This window comes from Juglans microcarpa x Juglans regia, chromosome 7S, assembly GCF_004785595.1.
Source record: "Juglans microcarpa x Juglans regia isolate MS1-56 chromosome 7S, Jm3101_v1.0, whole genome shotgun sequence".
Taxonomy (NCBI): Eukaryota; Viridiplantae; Streptophyta; class Magnoliopsida; order Fagales; family Juglandaceae; genus Juglans; species Juglans microcarpa x Juglans regia.
In genome coordinates, this window is record NC_054607.1 from 20,754,456 (window position 1) to 20,772,001 (window position 17,546).

Sequence of the window (17,546 nt, forward strand, 5' to 3'; positions counted from 1 at the left end):
ATAGTTTTAAATATCATTTATACAAATATTAACCTGGAAAAGAAATCAAAATATTAGAATTTCTTCATCTATTAAAGTACTATATTAACAAATCATTCAATACGTTAAAGTTTGACATTTAAATAATAAATAAAATTATGTTTATATTTAAATAACAAAATATAAACATAATTATTTGAATTTGCAATGCTTATTATGACCAGTTTTGCTTTTAAAAAAATTAAATTTAAAAAAAAAAATTGGAAATACAAATATTAACCTGAAAAAGAAATCAAAATATTACAATTTCATCATTCATTTATCACAAATCCGCTTTCTATTATTAGAATAATTATAAAGATATTTGTATATAGTTTAAAAAGTTAACCAAAAATAAATAAATTTGTCTTTTAAACCGGGCCAGTTTAATTCCATATGTTTCGGGTTGAGTTATGTCATCACGCCTTGATGAATAAAGACAACCGCTGGGCTGGAACTATAGTATATAAACCTGTATAAGTTTATATACATATTCGATGTGGTCTCTCAAGCCCTGCTGTCAAGCAATGGAAGTGTGATTTTGGTTAGAGTTTTCGTAGGCTATGTTTGGATGTTGAAGTGAGTTGAATTGAATTGAGTTGAATTGATAAAATATTATTAAAATATTATTTTTTAATATTATTATTATTTTAAGATTTGAAAAAGTTAAATTATTTATTATATTTTGTATTAAAATTTGAAAAAATTATAATGATGAATTAAGATGAGTTGAGATGATTTTGTGAACCAAATTTATCCGTAGTTTGTCGTAGTTGCAGAGCTTCATCCCTATCGACCGAGTTCAGCCCGTCTCGGAACTACGCATTGGCAACTCCTCCTCCCGCCGAATGGGAACCTCCGGTATGCTCCTACTCTCTAAGGCGCTGTTCAAGAACGGAAAGAGCGCCGTCCAGAGGATTTTTCATGACGCCTACAAGAAGAAGGAGACGTCGATTCTCGTCCGGTTTCACGGAGGCGCAGACGAGTACGCGGAGTTGCAGGCTTGTATCGTGCCCAACAACTCAGCCAAGAAGAAAAAGTACATGCTCAGGTCAATCGCCGATCCGAATTACACCGTCGGCTTCTTGGATCGGATGGTGAGCCACGTTTGACTTTTCAATTCCCTTTGTGTAGTGCTCACACGGGTATTGTCTTCACACCTATTAATACTCTTATTATTACTCTTATTATCCTACATATCCGAGAAAGAGAGAACAGGTGATGATATTTTTATAACCATGACTACAAGATCAGCAGGTGATGATGTTTCACAAAGCATAGTTGGCGTGACTCGATAACGTTAACAAGCTCTAGATAGTCCCATTAAATTAAGTACAATCATAATCTAATTTTATATTACAAAATGCAATCTATTTAAATAGAGGATAATTTTGTAAAGGTGCTGCTACTGAATTTCTTTAAAGGTGTGTTTGGATGTTGAAGTGAGTTGAGTTGAGTTGAGATGATAAAATATTATTAAAATATTAATTTTTAATATTATTATTATTTTGAGATTTAAAAAAATTAAATTATTTATTATATTTTATGTTAAAATTTGAAAAAATTATAATAATGAGTTGAGATTAGTTGAAGATCTAAACTAAACCTAAAAGTTAAAAGTTACCAATATTTTATTCATGTCTTTTTTCGTAAATTGCTTTTATTCAATTGAGAATTATGCTAAGTCAAAGCCACAAATACAGAACAATTGAGTAAGCGTAGTAATAGAGTTATTATTCTATTACTATTAATTTATTATTTATAGTTCATTTCAAATTTTTTAATTTTTTATTATTTTATTTTAAGTATTTTTTTTAACATTCTTAACTATTAAAAAAATATATAATTTTACTCATTACCTTAATTATTAAATAAAAAAATTAAAAAAATAAAATATAAACTGAATAATAGAAGGACAGTGGTATTATAATTTTTCATTGAGTAAACGTACCTTTTATCCATCCAATCACACATCTCAACCTCCAAAGAAGTACAAGATCCTAACCGTCCAATGCAATTTTGGATTTAGTGGACCGAAATGGAGCGTTTTGAAGAACTAATTAAGGAGAAAAAAAAAAAAGGCACTTCCATGTTTAGCCGTTCTCGCGGCATTCTGTAGCAGTTCGATAATTGCTTAATGATTCTCAAGTGCAACTTGAACCCCTGATCATGCTTGCTTTTATAACCATGCACTACAAGTTCAGAAGGTGATGATGCTTCACAAAGTGTAAGGGGCTTTTCTCCCTCCGTCTTAGCAAGTCTAGGAAGAACTACTAAGAAAATGAGAAACGAAGGTCCAGTCCAGAACAAATATACTCTTCGGCCCGGCACGGGTAGGCTCCCTTGGACACAACCTCCTTAAGGGAGCGTACTGTAGGGGGATGGGACTCATCGTACTAGAGATCTCTTGAACATCGTCTAGCCCTTGAGTACCTGTCCGCATAACGAACAAGAAGTAAGGGGGACCCTCGATCCACTGACAATGAGACATTAACGGACCACTAAAGACCAATTTTTTAAATACCGTTTCGGTCGAGGCATTGAAACAAGATATTTCAGTATCAGTATCGGTACCGTTCGAAAACCGCTTTGGAATAGTCTATATATGAATAAATTATATATAAATATATATATTACAAATAATCAAGTCTGAATTGGGAGTCCAAAAATAAAGAAATGAAAAAAAAAAGTAAAGGCTGAAATATGTATATCTATTGAAATCCGATACACCGGCTGATAAGGCCGAAATCCGGTACTAGTCGATACGGCCGAAATTATGACTGGTACAAAACAATATACTTGTTTGTACTGGCTACTCGGTCGGTACGACATATTTCGGTTGTACTAGCCGGTACGAAATAATATTCAAAACACTGCCAAGGACGCCAGCAGGGCAAGACGAATCAGGTTACCACGTCGCATTAATGACACAACTATCCGAGCTACACGCCACATCAACGACGTCATCATAGAAGCACACTGCATTAAATGACTCTGAATGAAGGAACAGTAAAAAGACCAGGACTCCATGGGGGCGGACACAATCTATCGCCTCAAACTCCTTGTATAAATAGCAACTTCCAGGTATAAAAAAACTCTCTATGATCCGTAGACACTTTCATTATTTACAAACTTCTAAAAAACGATACTAATTTTGGTATCGGAGACTCCCCGGCATCAATGCCACCCTCCCTCTCCCAATTGTCTTCTTCTCTATTTTTGCAGGTCCAGTCCTGAAGACCTGAGTTGCTAGAATCTGACCTAAAGGCGTACGAAACATGACGTTAATAGTGGCACCGTCTATGGGAGTATATGGACCAGGACGATAACTTTATTAATGCCGAAAACACTCTTCGGGCACTAACGAAGCAGAGGAAGAAGAAGCTAGAGCGAGAGTAAGGCTAGGGTCTAAGAGAAGCCGGAAAAGAGCTCCCACCACAAGATGAGGAAGCTCAGATGAGAGGGCTTGGACCTCGCTTCGACCGACCCACTTTCACCATCCACGAGGTCGACACCTTTGCCGCCTGCCAAGACGATGACTAAGGCAGTGTCTACGATTATTGCACATACCACAGGTCCACCTTGAACAACACCGATGATTGCTTCTCCCAACAAGGGAGGAGGGAGCATATGGAACTGACAAGGTATCGCTACCCCCCCAACTCAAAGACTGGGGCAGGAAAGGAGGGGAAGGTTAAGGGAAAGGAGCACGGACCGAATAGACCGATGAAGAAGGGAGGAAAGCCCTCGGCAACAACCACCAGTATGAGAGCCGCAATAAGATCACCCCTGCTCACCACCGTGGGGCATGGGGGCCTCCTCTCAAGGAAATCCGAACCATAGCAAGAGGATTCGCAGGCGAGGGCACTTCCTCCTCAAGCAGAAATGCACACGGCAGGAGGGTTCAGTACCACGAGGTGTATTCGATAGAATACCATCCCGCCAAGCACCAAAGGGGCGAACCGACTTCGGTCATTTCCTTAAGGAAAGCGGATGAAGAAGGGGTCCTATACCCTCATGATGATGCTCTAGTGGTGACCATGTTGGTCGCCAACTTCTCTTTTTACTATTTTTGGGTTACCATAGAATCATGTTAATGACCAAATCTTTCCTTTTTGTGAGTCATTCACTCTAACTGAAATGTGGAAGTTAGTATAAGTTTCCACCTTAATATCAGAATCTGAACTCCACATCATTGCCAACCCCCCACTCTTCCTTTGATGTTCACAATAAAACTTCTATCGAAACCTAATTGATCCCTTACTCTTTCCATTCTCTCCCTCATGCATTTAGTCTTAATGGGGAAGAGCAGATTGGGGCACTTTTGCTTCACTAAGGAGTGAAGCACATGAACTGTTCAAGGGTGAACTGTTCAAGGGTTCCCAAGCCCTTGACAGTTTCAAGACATGCATCTCATTGCTGCTAGTGGGGCTACTCAGCAACCACAATCATCTGTTCCTGAGTTTTGCTCCTTTCAGGAGTAAGCTATTCTCTTTGTTTTTTGTTTGACCCTTGCTAGATTCCTCTTTCTGATGGGTCTTTGTCTTTATTTCTTTTTTTCCACTTATGTCTCCTAAGCAATAAATACCTCTGTTCATTTCAATAGGTTTAGGTGAGTTCCTAGCCCTTGTTCTCCTCTTCCATCCCATGTCTTTGTTATTAAATCAACTGTGTTCAATGAATTGGTCATAGGATAATTTGAGCTGCTGTCTGGAGGATTAGTGAACTTTTGAGTGGCTATTAGTGTTCTTGCTTAACTTCTAATGTTGTTGTTCACTTGATCCTGGGTGCTATTGGACAAATGCCCCTCCTCTGATAAAATTTTTAGTTGATCTTCAAAAAAATCTTCTTTGTTATTGATATCTACCTTTTGTTTTCCTTTGTCTGTAGGTACTTCGTTTGAGGTGTGACTTGACATATGTTGCTCTTAGACAGGATGAAAAAGTTGTTCTTCTTGAGGTATTTCATGCAAGACAAATTATGTGATCAATCTCCTACTACTATTTCCCTCAGGGTCATCTTTAGAGTATATATGTGACTTTTGTTTACTTTCTCATGTTCTTTTGTCTCCACTGTTCAGTATGTTCTGAATTGTCGCCCATAACCACTTTCCATATTGAGATTACTCTACCTCTTTAGCATTAATTCTTGTTTTTTCCTTTGTACAGACTCTACCTATATGTTAAATAGCCCCAAATAGAAAGCAAAAAAGTGGCAATCTCTCGTATTTAAAATCATTACACCTCTGAACACCATCTACTCTAATCAGTTTACCACGAGGCAAAGGTTTTGTGGTATCCATGATGATCTGAATTCTAAGGTATTTTCCCCATACTAATCCATCACCATCCACATCTACATCTAAAACTACTCTAATAGAGGATCCAATTATTTCTCCCCCCTCAACTGTCATGGCTACCAAAGGAAGTCCAAATAATTGGATCCAAAAAGGTTCTTGAAAGAAATCCATCTCACTAGGTGAAGTGTTGTTGTCAAATGCTTGGATACAAATTAAGTTCTTGCCAAAAGACCAAGGTCTGCCTTTTAAAACCCTTTCTATATCCACTACCTTCTGAAATTCAACAAGAAACATGTTATGTCCCACTTCATTAAAGCATATAAAGCCTTCAGGGTTCCAGATTTTGCTCATAGTTGTCTTGTAGGCTTCCTTATTAAGATTTTTTTTCTATGAGAACACAAAGAAGTAAAAACTTGTTTGCTCTTGCAGCTACACGTTTGGTTTCCTCCTCAATAAAAGTAATCTCTTCTTTTTCTACTTTTGTTAAGGAAAAGCCTTCCCATAGCTTAACCAATTCATCTACCATCTCTTTGAAGTTGCAAAGAACTGAATTCGACTAGAAAATTGAATAAATCTACTCCATCGCCTTACCCTTCTACGAAGGAAAGGACCTTACCTTACCCATTAAGGAAAAGACTCGGCGCACAAAGTGACTCAAATGAATAATTGTTTTGCCAAAAATATGAGTTTTCGAGTCCAAAATATTGTTTTCAACAAAAACTATAATGCATAGCATCTAATAAATAATCATAATCGCTCAATCTAGCAGTTAGCTCAAAAACAAGTCTATGATGTACTCTTAAGCATCCATCTGAACCACGACCTTTTGATCGTGCTCTCTCCTAAAGCCGGTTTTGGACTTTTATGTTTGTAGAAAATTACTAACAAATGGACTGAATTAAACTTTGTATTTCAATTGATCAAAATTGTGTATAGAGTCTATGAATATATAATACAATTATGATTAACGGAATCTACATGAAGTTACATTCAAAATTCAAAATGACGCTAAAAAGACGTGAAATAGAAACGTAAAGACATGTAACAAAATGGAAATAAAGGTCTAGGATTCTTTGCTATGTCTTCTCTGCAATTTGAGACTTGGCTTGATTTTTAGTTGCTACAAAATATTCTGCTTGAGTTGTTACATGATCATCGGAACTTGATTTAATATGCCCCTTCAATCGAATGGGCAGGTCTTGCACATGAAGATTGGTTCTCAGGAGATTAAACCGTGCTGCAGCCAGAGGTTTAGTCAATAAGTTTGCCAGTTGATAAAGGGTAGACAAAAAAGAAACTTGAAGATTCTGCTACAGAACTTGATCCCATACAAAATGAAAGTCAATTTCAATGTGTTTTGTACGAGCATGGAACACTAGATTTGAGGAGAGATAAATGGCTTCAATGTTATCACACCAAAGGGTTGGACATCGTTGGAGTGGCATCTGAAGTTCTTTCAAGAGTGATTGGAGCCACTGTAATTCTGCCGCGGTATTGGCCAGGGACTTATATTCTGATTCAGTGTTGCTGTGTGCCACGGTTTGCTATTGTTTGCAACTCCAGCTAATTAAGTTGTCACCATGAAAAATACAGTATGCCCCCACACTTCGTCTATCATCATTGTCACTAGCCCAATCCGCATCACTAAAAGCTTGTAAAGTATGAGGAGATCGACTAGTAAGATGTAAACCGTAGCTTACCGTGTGTTTGAGATAACGAATGATTTGTTTTATGGCTTGAGATCAAGAACAAAGGATTGAGAAAGTGTGGGTAAAGAGGCTTTTCCTAGGTGAGTTATGTGCAAACCTGTGCCATCGCCAACTTGAACCTGATCATTACCAGCATACTCTTCATTACGAACATTAAGATTGTTCAAGTTGTTAGTCAAGTGATGCGTAGCTCCAGTGTTGGCATGTCATTCTTGCTCCTTTGAGTGCTGGATGGGTTGATTGGAGGCAAGGTTGGCTTGATGATTAGGCCGAGGAGGTTGGGGAAGAAACTGATTATCAAATCTTTTGAAGCATCGAGCCGCAGTATGACCAGGCTTGTCACATAGCTAACACCAAAGATTAGTGTAGTTATTTGAATGAACAACAGTTTGGAAGTTACCTCTACCACGGGAGGATGATTGTCCTCGTCCTCTATTACAAAAATTGGAGTTGTTGCCATGGCCACGGGATCCAAACGGTTGTTGTTTGGTAGCAACATTAGCCGATGGGATAGAAGTCAAGAGAGCTTGTTAATGATGCTGAACACGTGCCTCACAGATGAGCAGCATAGAGTACACCTTTTCTAAGGTGACATTTTCTTTGACAGAAAGAGTGGTAATAAGAGAATCATACTTGGGTCCGAGACCAGCAAGGAGATATGTGATGATCTCATCACACTTGAGAGCCTAACCTGCCATAGCGAGGTTGTCATAAAGTTTTTTGACATACATGAAATAGTCTGTTATAGATTGTGTAGTTTTTCGAGCAGTGGCAAGCTGCGAACGGACTTGGATGACTTTGGCTTTTGACTATGTAGTAAAAGCAGTGTGGAGAGAGGTCCAAACTTCATGAGAAGTGTTGCACTGCGCTACCTGCATGAGTACTTCATCAGTGGGAGAAGCATTAATACAGTTGGGAATAAGATTATCTTGGGTTTCCCAGAGATCAAAGGCTGGGTTAGGTTGCAGGGTTCCATCACTACTAGAGATTTCCTTCACAGGCATTTAAAGGGTACCATCAACATACCCCAAGACTTTTTGACCCTTGAGAAATGGAAGCATGGTGGCTTTCCAATTTGAAAAATTGGTGCGGGTAAGTTTAGTGATGTTGATACTGCTGGAAGGATTAAAGACAGGTAGAGTGGTGTGAGTATTATTAGAAGTAAAGGAAGAGTTTGTGGAGACGGCCATGGTGTCGATGGATTCGGATGAGAAAAGAGTTTAGAAAGAATGGGTATGAGCGTGAGCAGAGAAGAAGAATTAAGGAAATGACGCAAGTTGTCTTGACTGATACCGTATAGAAAATTACTAACAGATGGATTGAATTAAACTTTGTATTTCAATTGATCAAAATTGTGTACGGAGTCTATGAATATATAATACAATCGTGAGTAACGGAATCTACATGAAGTTACATTCAAAATTCAAAATGACGCTAAAAAGATGTGAAACAGAAATGGAAAGATGTGTAACAGAAATGGAAATAAAGGTCAAGGATTCTTTGCTATGTTTTCTCCGCAATTTGAGACTTGGCCTATTTTTTAGTTGCTGCAGAATATTCTGCTTGAGTTGTTACGTGATTATCGGAACTTGATTTAATAATGTTTGATTGGATGGTATTTCTAACCTAAAAGAATAATTGTTTTGCTAAAAATACAAGTTTTTTAGTCCAAACATTATTTTTGCTCAAAATATGATGCATGTCATCTAATATAAAGTTGCGTTTGGATGTTAAGTTGAGTTGAGATAAATTGAGTTCTTTATGAATAATAGTGAGTTGAGATGGTGGAGTAAATTTTGTGGGGTCCATTTAAAATGAGTTTAGATGTATTTGGATGTTAAAATGAGTTTAGATATATTTATGAAAATTTGAAAAAGATTGTGAATCCGCGTGTAAAGAGGTGTTGAGTTGAAAAAGGTTGTGGATCTCACGTGTAAAGAGATTTTGAGTTGAAATGAGTTTAATAGTTTGAGAGTTGAGTGTTTGGATGTTAGACTCAACTTAAAATTAAACTAAACTGAATTAATTTTAATGCAGTCCAACAACCAAACGGACCCTAAATAAGTCTTTTGATTTTTTATTTAAACTTGTTATTTTATATTTTATTTAGAAGAATATTGTTTGGGCCTATCAAACTATTGGCATTAATCATCATCGTTGGAGCCTGGTGCTCAATCTGGCAGCTAATCTAAAAAATAAGTGTTTTTTTTTTAAATTTAAAATTGTTATTCTGTATTTTATACAAAAGAAAATTGCTATCTCCAGAAGTTGGTTTTTTTTTTTTTCTTTTAAATTGGTTTATATTGCTGACTCAAAAATTATATTCATCATTCACACACCACACAATATATTTTTTTTTGTCTTAAAAAATGTGTGGTATATGGATGATAAGTAGAAAAGCTCATCTACTTATCATCCATACATGAAAAAGCTCGATTGATGACGATGATGAGTAGCAAAACTCGAATGACCCATTCGTTTTCTTTGTCTCTCCCTTTATCGCTTTGGTAATCAAAACTTTGAAGTCCAAATTTGGTTTCATTTAGTTATCAAACTCATCTCAACTTATCTCAACTTATCATTACAATTTTTTCAAATTTCAACACAAAATATAATAAATAATTTAACTTTTTCAAATCTCAAAATAATAATAATATTAAAAAATAATATTCTAATAATATTTTATCATCTCAACTCAACTCAGTTCAACATTCAAATCCTGAAATTGTCGCTGTTCGGAATTACCCGTAGCCGTAATATCGATATGGGTCCGTAAATAAGGATCGATGCGTGAGAAAAATTAATTGGAATCGATCATGTTTTACCCTCCATCAACTTTCTTCTTCATCTCTTTCTTCTGCTATTTCTTCTTCTCTTTCATCTAATTTTTCTTTTTCTTCTTGCAGGTGGTTTTTCTTGTATTTACACTGGAAAACTCTTCCACAAGTCATGCAACATACCTCTTTATTAGCCCTAAATAATAAACTAGAGAACTTGGGCCAATAGAACAAGCAAAAAAGACTTGTTTTCTTTAGGTATGGTTTCCATTATATGAAAATAAAGCATAAACCTCCCTACATTTTGTATACACAAATTTCATTCCAACAGTAACTTACAAAATTCAAGCAAAGAGACATACATAACAAAAATTGTTATAGAATCAAACTTGAGTTTTAACAAAATTTTGCCAAAAGAGTGCGTAGACAAACGAATTAGTACAAGCGCGACTACACAAATACACTTACAAAAATATGTAACAAGCAGACCCCAATTGCTCACCTCTTTCTCTGTCAAGAATGTATTACACATCGGATCAGCAAGCATCTCATTTGTATTTAAAACCCACCTCAACTCATCTTATTTCATCATTATAATTTTTTCAAATTTTTACATAAAATATAATAAATAATTCAACTTTTTCAAGTCTCAAAATAACTTTATCAAATTTTTACATAAAATATAATAAATAATTCAAATTTTCTTCTATTATTTACAAACCATCTCAATCTATCTCAACTTATTTTTAAATCCAAATTACTCTAAATGGCCTCCAAGAATTGCATTAAAGAAAGAGAGAGAGAAAAATTGTAGAGTTGTATATTGATTTTGAATGAGAGGATTCCCTCGTATACCCCAAGTCCTTGTTTCCTATATTCACAGGAACAGATCGACCCAGTATGTGGAATTGATCAGACTATGAAACACGATATCTACATGACCTATCTAATGACACGTGTTGAATATTTATTGGTTTTAGCTAGCGTCTTGTCTCGAACAGTTTATCAATGAATGCTAAGTTAGGGAATAATTTGATTAATCTTACAACTACAATAACGAGCGAGTAATTGGACGGCTGATGATTTGGTGGTTGTTGAGGTAGACAAATGAGAAAGGTTTCGGTTTCATCTGGACGGACGGGATGATTTATGAGGTCCAACATGTTGTGTTATGGTGTACCGTTTGAAGAACTGCATAAGGAAGTGTGTTTACCAAAACGACGGTACAAAAGCCACGCACCATCCAAGCAGTCAAAGCCGTATGCATGAATTTGATATAACATTTTCAATCCATTAGTTAAAAGTTAAATCTATCACATATTTAATTATTAAACTCTAAAATATCATCACAATGAATTAGTTAAAATCTAAATATTTGGACTTTAACTATAATAAATACCAAAATCATTTTCAAATTTACTAATTATTATAGATACACCAAATATATATTTTATTATTTATTTCTCTTTATGCTTTCATGTCTACTTTCAAGTTAAACAAAAGTAATATTACTAAGTGATATTTGGGAGACACAGCTTCAAGTAAATTAACTAATTTCAAGTAAATGTCTATATTTTCTAAATAACTATTAATGAACGGCTTTAGTTTATTCATACAAAAAAAAAAAAAACTATTAATGCACAGCTTATGTGTTGGGGGCCCCGCATGGTACCAAATCTTCTCTTTTTTGTTTAGAATATGATTATTAATTAATATATAATAGGTGGAATGGTAAAATATGTTAATTATTATTTTTTAATTAATAATTACTTATTATTATATAATAAATAAATATTTCATCAAGATTTGATGTAAAGAGTTAAAATTAAATTTATTTTATATTATTTTATTATTATATAAAAATAATAATTATCTTAATATAAAAATTTATATGAATAGGATAACTAAAAATCAAGTTGATTTCACATTTAACAAAAGTGTTATTTGGTTTTGACTAATTCATTTAGATGCGCTGTAGATATTGACTTTTCAATGTTTTCATGATGCCGCAAGTCTAGTTCAAACGTAAGGCAGCATTATGGCTTTTTTTTTTTTTTTCCTTCTAAGTTCTTAGACAAGGGTTGGCACTTGAGTGTGATTCACAAGTTTGCCATTTTCAGATGCTGCTGGGCAGGGACAAAACCATTTTCATTTATTTAGTTTCACTGTTGAGCGGACGGTTGTCTTTTGAAATTGTAGGTTGACTTTTGATAGAAGCATTCTGTCCACTGCAATTTGACAAATCCACGTACGTTTCACACGTGGAATAAGTACACAATCATATAATTATGATATCTATAAATATCACGTAATTATTTAAAAATAAATAAAATTTATTATTAAAAAATTAATTTTTTTATATAAATCTAATATTTTATTTATTTTTTTTAAAATAATTATACAGCAATTACATAATTTACTACTGTAAATATCTTTTCTCTTTTCGTAGTATTGGATGGGATCCATTTTCTTTTTGTAATTGGAATATCATCGTTCATCTCCAGGGGACTGGATCACGTTAATGAAGTGATGGAGGAGGGTGACACCAGATGGACCCGCTTCCACCGATTACAGGGGAGGGGAGATTGCTTGAGTGACTTTTCTATTACTTCATTTCTTCTGAATTGATAGTTAGTTTGATCCTCTGAACGCTATCTGTCTAACATTTCTGGAGTATAAAAAGGAGCCTTTGAGATTTTCTGGCTGCTCTCCTAAGTCAAGGTCATAGTGCTGTGCCTACGTTAACAATGCAATGATTTCTTTGTTGACAGTGGAGATTGTGTTTATAATTGGGGTTTAGACAAAACCCAATACCTTTTTACCTCTCTCTCTCTCTCAAGCTCTGCTGTGAAGTAATGGAAGTGTGATTTTGGTTGGAGTTTTTAGTCGAAGTGGGTCGTATTTCCAGAGCTTCATGCCTATGGACCGAGTTCAGCCCGTCTCAGACTCAAGGTCCTCCCCAACCGTCCTCTCCATCGAGTGCCTCAAAGGCAGCTCCAAAGCCGACGAGTGGACCGGCGATTTCCTCCAGACAGGCGACGTAGTCGAGGAGCTCCGCATCGGCAACTCCTCCTCCCGCCGAATGGGAACCTCCGGTACTCTCCTTCTCTTCATGGCGCCGTTCAAGAACGGCAAGAGCGGCGTCCAGAGGGTTCTTCACGACGCCTACAAGAAGAAGGAGACGTCGATTCTAGTCCGTATTCGGAGGGGAGCGGACGAGTACGCCGAGTTGCAGGCTTGTATCGTACCCAACGACTCGGCCAGTAAGAAACAGTATATCCTCAGGTCGATCGCCGATCCGAATTACACCGTCGGTTTCTTGGATCGGACGGAGTCCGAGTGCCTCGAGCTCCAAGGTGAGCCATGTTTGACTTTTCAATTTCCTCAATCCTCTGTTTGCTCACGCGGGTATTGTTTTCACACCTATTCATATCCTTATTATTACTGCAAAAACAAAAATTTAAATATAATACTGCAAAAATGGATGATCCAGCATACATCGATTACCATCACCACATAATGACAAACATGCCTTAGATTATCAATAGATTTTACTTCGTTTTCTTTTGTTAGTAACATTTTATTTTACTTTTTGAACTCAGACAAATTTCATACTCAGAAAAAATGACCAAATTCCAAAATTTATGCAAGACTTTGTCAAATTGGCATTAGCCCCTCAGGGAGTTGGTTGAATTTGTTTTTGCATAATTCACCAAAGCTTTATAAAAAGATCAATTTTCTAAATTTAGACTTGGCTCTGAAGTATGAAGTACCCTAAAGTAAAGATATATTCGCCAACTGATTCTCTGTTAGGTAATAGGTTCTGCAACTTTCATAGATCCGAACCCAAAGTATTGGCTATATTGGCTAGAGAAATGATAGTTATAATCGTGAGTGTGCAAGTACTGCACAATCACTTTGAAAAAAGTGAATAAATACGGGCTCTACATGAAAAGAAAATTAATTTTTTAATAGTGAATCCTACTCTTTTTCAAAGCGACTACACGGCACTTGTGTACTCCACGACTGTATGTAGCATTACTCTTATTTATGGAAATGCTTTTGACAAGGTCATGGAAAGCTGACTTTGATCTACCCCACTTGGCATGTTGATGATTTCAGCAATTATTCTTATTTTCATCATCTGAAAGCAACTTAGGCCTCGTTTGTTTTCAGAAAATATCTCATCTCATATCATCTAATCATTACAATTTTTCCAACTTCCAATACAAAATAAAATAAACAATTCAACTTTTTCAAATCCAAAACAAAAATAATATTAAAAAATATATTCTAACAATACTTTATTCAACTGTTTAACTTTAATCTCAACTCATCTTATCTTATTTCATCTCATCTATGAAAACAAACGAGCCCTTACTCTTTATCGCCCAAAACTGTTTGATATTCATGGCCACCTTTTTCTCCCCAATGCTGGTTTGGTTGTTTACATTCTTTTATTAGCTGGCCTTCATACATCAAGCCACCGTTTAAGATCAGACTTTACTTTTCACGATTGAGTTTGGTTGTTGGTTTGCAGAGTTCAGCCTATAGGAACCAGCTGGTTACCTAAAAAGTTCAGACGATAGAATGCTATTATTCTGACCAGTGATACAAAGAGTTCCTTCTTTTTTCTTTTTTTTTTTTTTTTTTTTGCTTTTTTTTTCCTTTTTGCAGTTTATCACTCTCTCCTTGATTTGGGCTTGTCCTTTATTGTTTCTTGAATTGGCTGGGGGTCTGCCATCTTTTACTTCTAGTCTCCATGACAATTCATTTATGATAGTGTGATCCCTTTTGTGGTTCTGTAAGGTATGGCAGCTGTGGTTATGGCTCTGGTTCTATATTGCCTTGATATTTAGACCTTCGGAAGTTACACAATATATAATGTAATTAATCATTATCTAAAAAACAATATGAAAATTGGAAAAGAGAGAGGAAACGAGAAAAGCGGAAGGCAGGGAGAGAATAGGACAGGAGGAAATAGGGAGGGCTCCTCCCTTCTCCCCGGAAACTCACAAAGGATGGGGGTGATCTCACTCATAGTGCTCCATGGGCCCCTTAGCCAATCTTCTTGCCTTCTCTTGTGAATGAATATTCCATCTATCCTATATTGCATTATGGATGTAAAGTCAAAATATTAATAACAGTGATAAAAATTAGTTCAAAACTTCTCTTGATCCAACTTCTCATATCTAGGCATGGCAAACACTATATGAAGACTTTTTTTTGAGCCACTATCTCAAAATCTTACATGTGCATGCTTTGTGCCACAGAGCATTAAAAAAAGCAACCAGTGTTGTAATTCGTTTGTTATAGGGATGACTCTTTTGGATTGCAGTTATGTTAGCATGAACCTTGAAACACCCAGTGCACTGATGACATTTCAAATGAGTTAAACTCATTTCTTTAGAACTCTGATCTAGCATTGTTTGGACAGCCGTTCTTCTTATATGTTAACCTATATAATTCTCTCTCTCTCTCTCTCTCTCTCTCTCTCATGAACAATAATCCCAATGAGCAGTTGGTGCCACAGTGCAAGAGCCAATTTATGCCATTTGGAGAAAATTAAAATTCATTTTTTTTCCACCTGTTTTGAGATCCTCCGTGTGATGTGAAATAATGAGCTCTAGCTCGCAGCTTCAAGGAGTGCCAGGATGGTAAATGCACTATCCAGCTCTCGCCTTCAAAATGGATATGTTGCATATCCATGGGAGAGGAGAATGCAGGAGTTTCTATCAGTTCCATTTTCAAGTTGCTTTCTTTCTATACTTCTCCTGCCAAAAGCTTCAGATCAAGTTGCTTCTCGCTACAATGATTTGGAAGATACCCTTGCTAGGGCAAATGCATGGCTTAATGCATCTCAAGCCACTGGGGTTCCTATAGCCTTTATGAACGTTCAAACTGAGTCACTACTTACCAAGGTAAACATTTTTCATCTCACCAAAGCAATACGAGCAGAACCATTTTTGTCATTGTAATGTGATGGATGAGCATTTTCACCAGTAACCTTTGTAACAATTAATGGCATGCCTTTAGGGCACATTTTGTGGAAAGTAATTATACATAGATAACCTTATATTACAGCTTCATGTTTATTATAAGCAGCAATTCAGGTTGATGTTAAGACCAGTTTTAAAATAAGGGATACTTCACTAATGAGAGACCATTTTGAGGTCCAAATATTTTGTGGGAGTCACTTCATGCTTAACCACCATTCTTCCTCCACCATCCGGACCACCCTTTATTCACACATGCTATACAAATTATTGTTGGTGCCAGTGTCCAAAACTAACAAAAGTTTTCCTTCCTTATACTCTGGAATATTTCTTGAGCAGTTTGCAGAAAAGTTATTTCTGCAAAAGCGGAGGGGATCATCTGTGCTTTCTTATTTTTATAAAGCAGATTGACTTGGATTCTTGAATGGTCCACAACACTTTTGCTTTGATTGCAACAAAAGATTCATTTTTTTCGCATATTGTCTAAACGCATGAAATGCCAGAAATATGTGACTCTGTACATCTCTTCAAAGTGAGAGTATAACCTATAGTCTTCATGAAATCCTAGTATCATGTGACAATTAGAATATACAATTCTCTTGTCACAGATATCTGGAGAGACGGCCTCTTCTACAGTTAATGCTGGGTCCTTATCTGATTTGTCTAATCTTGCAAATGCTAGTCTATATGGTTTTGAGGATTACCACGGAGTGGATATTGGTGTAGTTAAAGCAGTTCGCCTCTGGTATGCCCCTCTTGGAGGAGAGTTTGCGATTGAAATCAAGCTAAAAGAAGGCGACACAAAGCTTGGGTTCGCTATCAGCCGCACAGAAGAGGTTTCCTAACTTGTTCTCAGGCCTTTGCATATTCTAAAATCAGTAGAATGTATGCATCATCTAGGCATTTGCTTATCATTTGTTTGCAATTGACAGGGATTTATTTTCGTCTCCTCAGTTATTAATGGTGATGAAAATGCTCCTTCAACCCGGTCAGGGCTTGGTAATTTGTACAAAGAAGCTACAAATGCATCTAGGCTGCTGGTGGTCTCAAGAGTTGGCAATCAGAAGGTCCTTCCCTGGATGGTTTCCTCAACAGGAGCAATCCGATGCTTTGACACCGTTTCACTCAGCATGAAACTCTCATTGCACCGGCATACGAAAGTTCCCATTCTCATTCATGTATTAGTGTGGGACCGAGCTTTGACTGTTCCAAGTGGGGCCAACAGATTTAGGGCTCCTACGCCGCATGTCCTGCCTTTACCACCCGAAGTTCAATTGGCATCCTGTCCAAATGAGAATCAAATACAGCCCGTGCCACCTGAAGTTCCTACTGGAAGTAGAGCTGTCAGTGATGGACCTGAGGTAAGGCCTGAGAGAGACACGGCCGGGGAACTCTCATTTAGATTCCATGATTTTTCACTTTCAAGCAATTGGGTATGAATTTTGTATTCATTCTCTCTGTTTGTTTCTTAAATTGTTGTAAATTGAGAGATCTCTAGCTTTGGCGTGTCAGTTGATTGTAAGTTTCCCTCCTTCACCATCAGCTAATATATAATCCTTGCTAAAGAGAAAGTATAAGGAACTGCTAGCACACTACAGAACAGAACAAACTACTTACATACTACAGTACTACAAACTGAGAGCAAGCAAGTCATTGACTTGTTTTGTATTTGTGTAGATGTAATAACAAATCTTTTGATAGCCACTGGTTTTGTTTTCTTATAGTGTATATTGAATAATTGGTTGCA

At 36.4% G+C, this 17,546-nt stretch overlaps 1 protein-coding gene across 2 annotated transcripts; it reads left to right on the plus strand.

Annotated features, from left to right (window-relative positions):
* Positions 1-12,340: 12,340 nt before the first annotated feature.
* LOC121241340 lies at positions 12,341-17,546 on the plus strand. 2 transcript variants are annotated; one of them, XM_041139073.1, is made up of 4 exons: positions 12,341-13,159; positions 15,441-15,724; positions 16,408-16,635; positions 16,754-17,074. In XM_041139073.1, exons 1-4 carry the CDS (start codon positions 12,718-12,720, stop codon positions 16,931-16,933), a joined length of 1,134 nt encoding a protein of 377 aa, XP_040995007.1. In that variant the 5' UTR covers positions 12,341-12,717; the 3' UTR covers positions 16,934-17,074. The 2 variants fall into 2 exon arrangements, with proteins under 2 accessions (XP_040995007.1, XP_040995006.1); XM_041139072.1 differs by having other exon boundaries at positions 12,344-13,159; positions 16,732-17,546.

Coding starts and splice junctions, on each gene's coding strand:
- LOC121241340 (XM_041139072.1), top strand. CDS start 12,718: ATGCCTATGGACCGAGTTCAGCCCGTCTCAGACTCAAGGTCCTCCCCA. Junction 13,160..15,440: donor CGAGTGCCTCGAGCTCCAAG/GTGAGCCATGTT, acceptor TCTAGCTCGCAG/CTTCAAGGAGTGCCAGGATG. Junction 16,636..16,731: donor CTATCAGCCGCACAGAAGAG/GTTTCCTAACTT, acceptor TGCAATTGACAG/GGATTTATTTTCGTCTCCTC.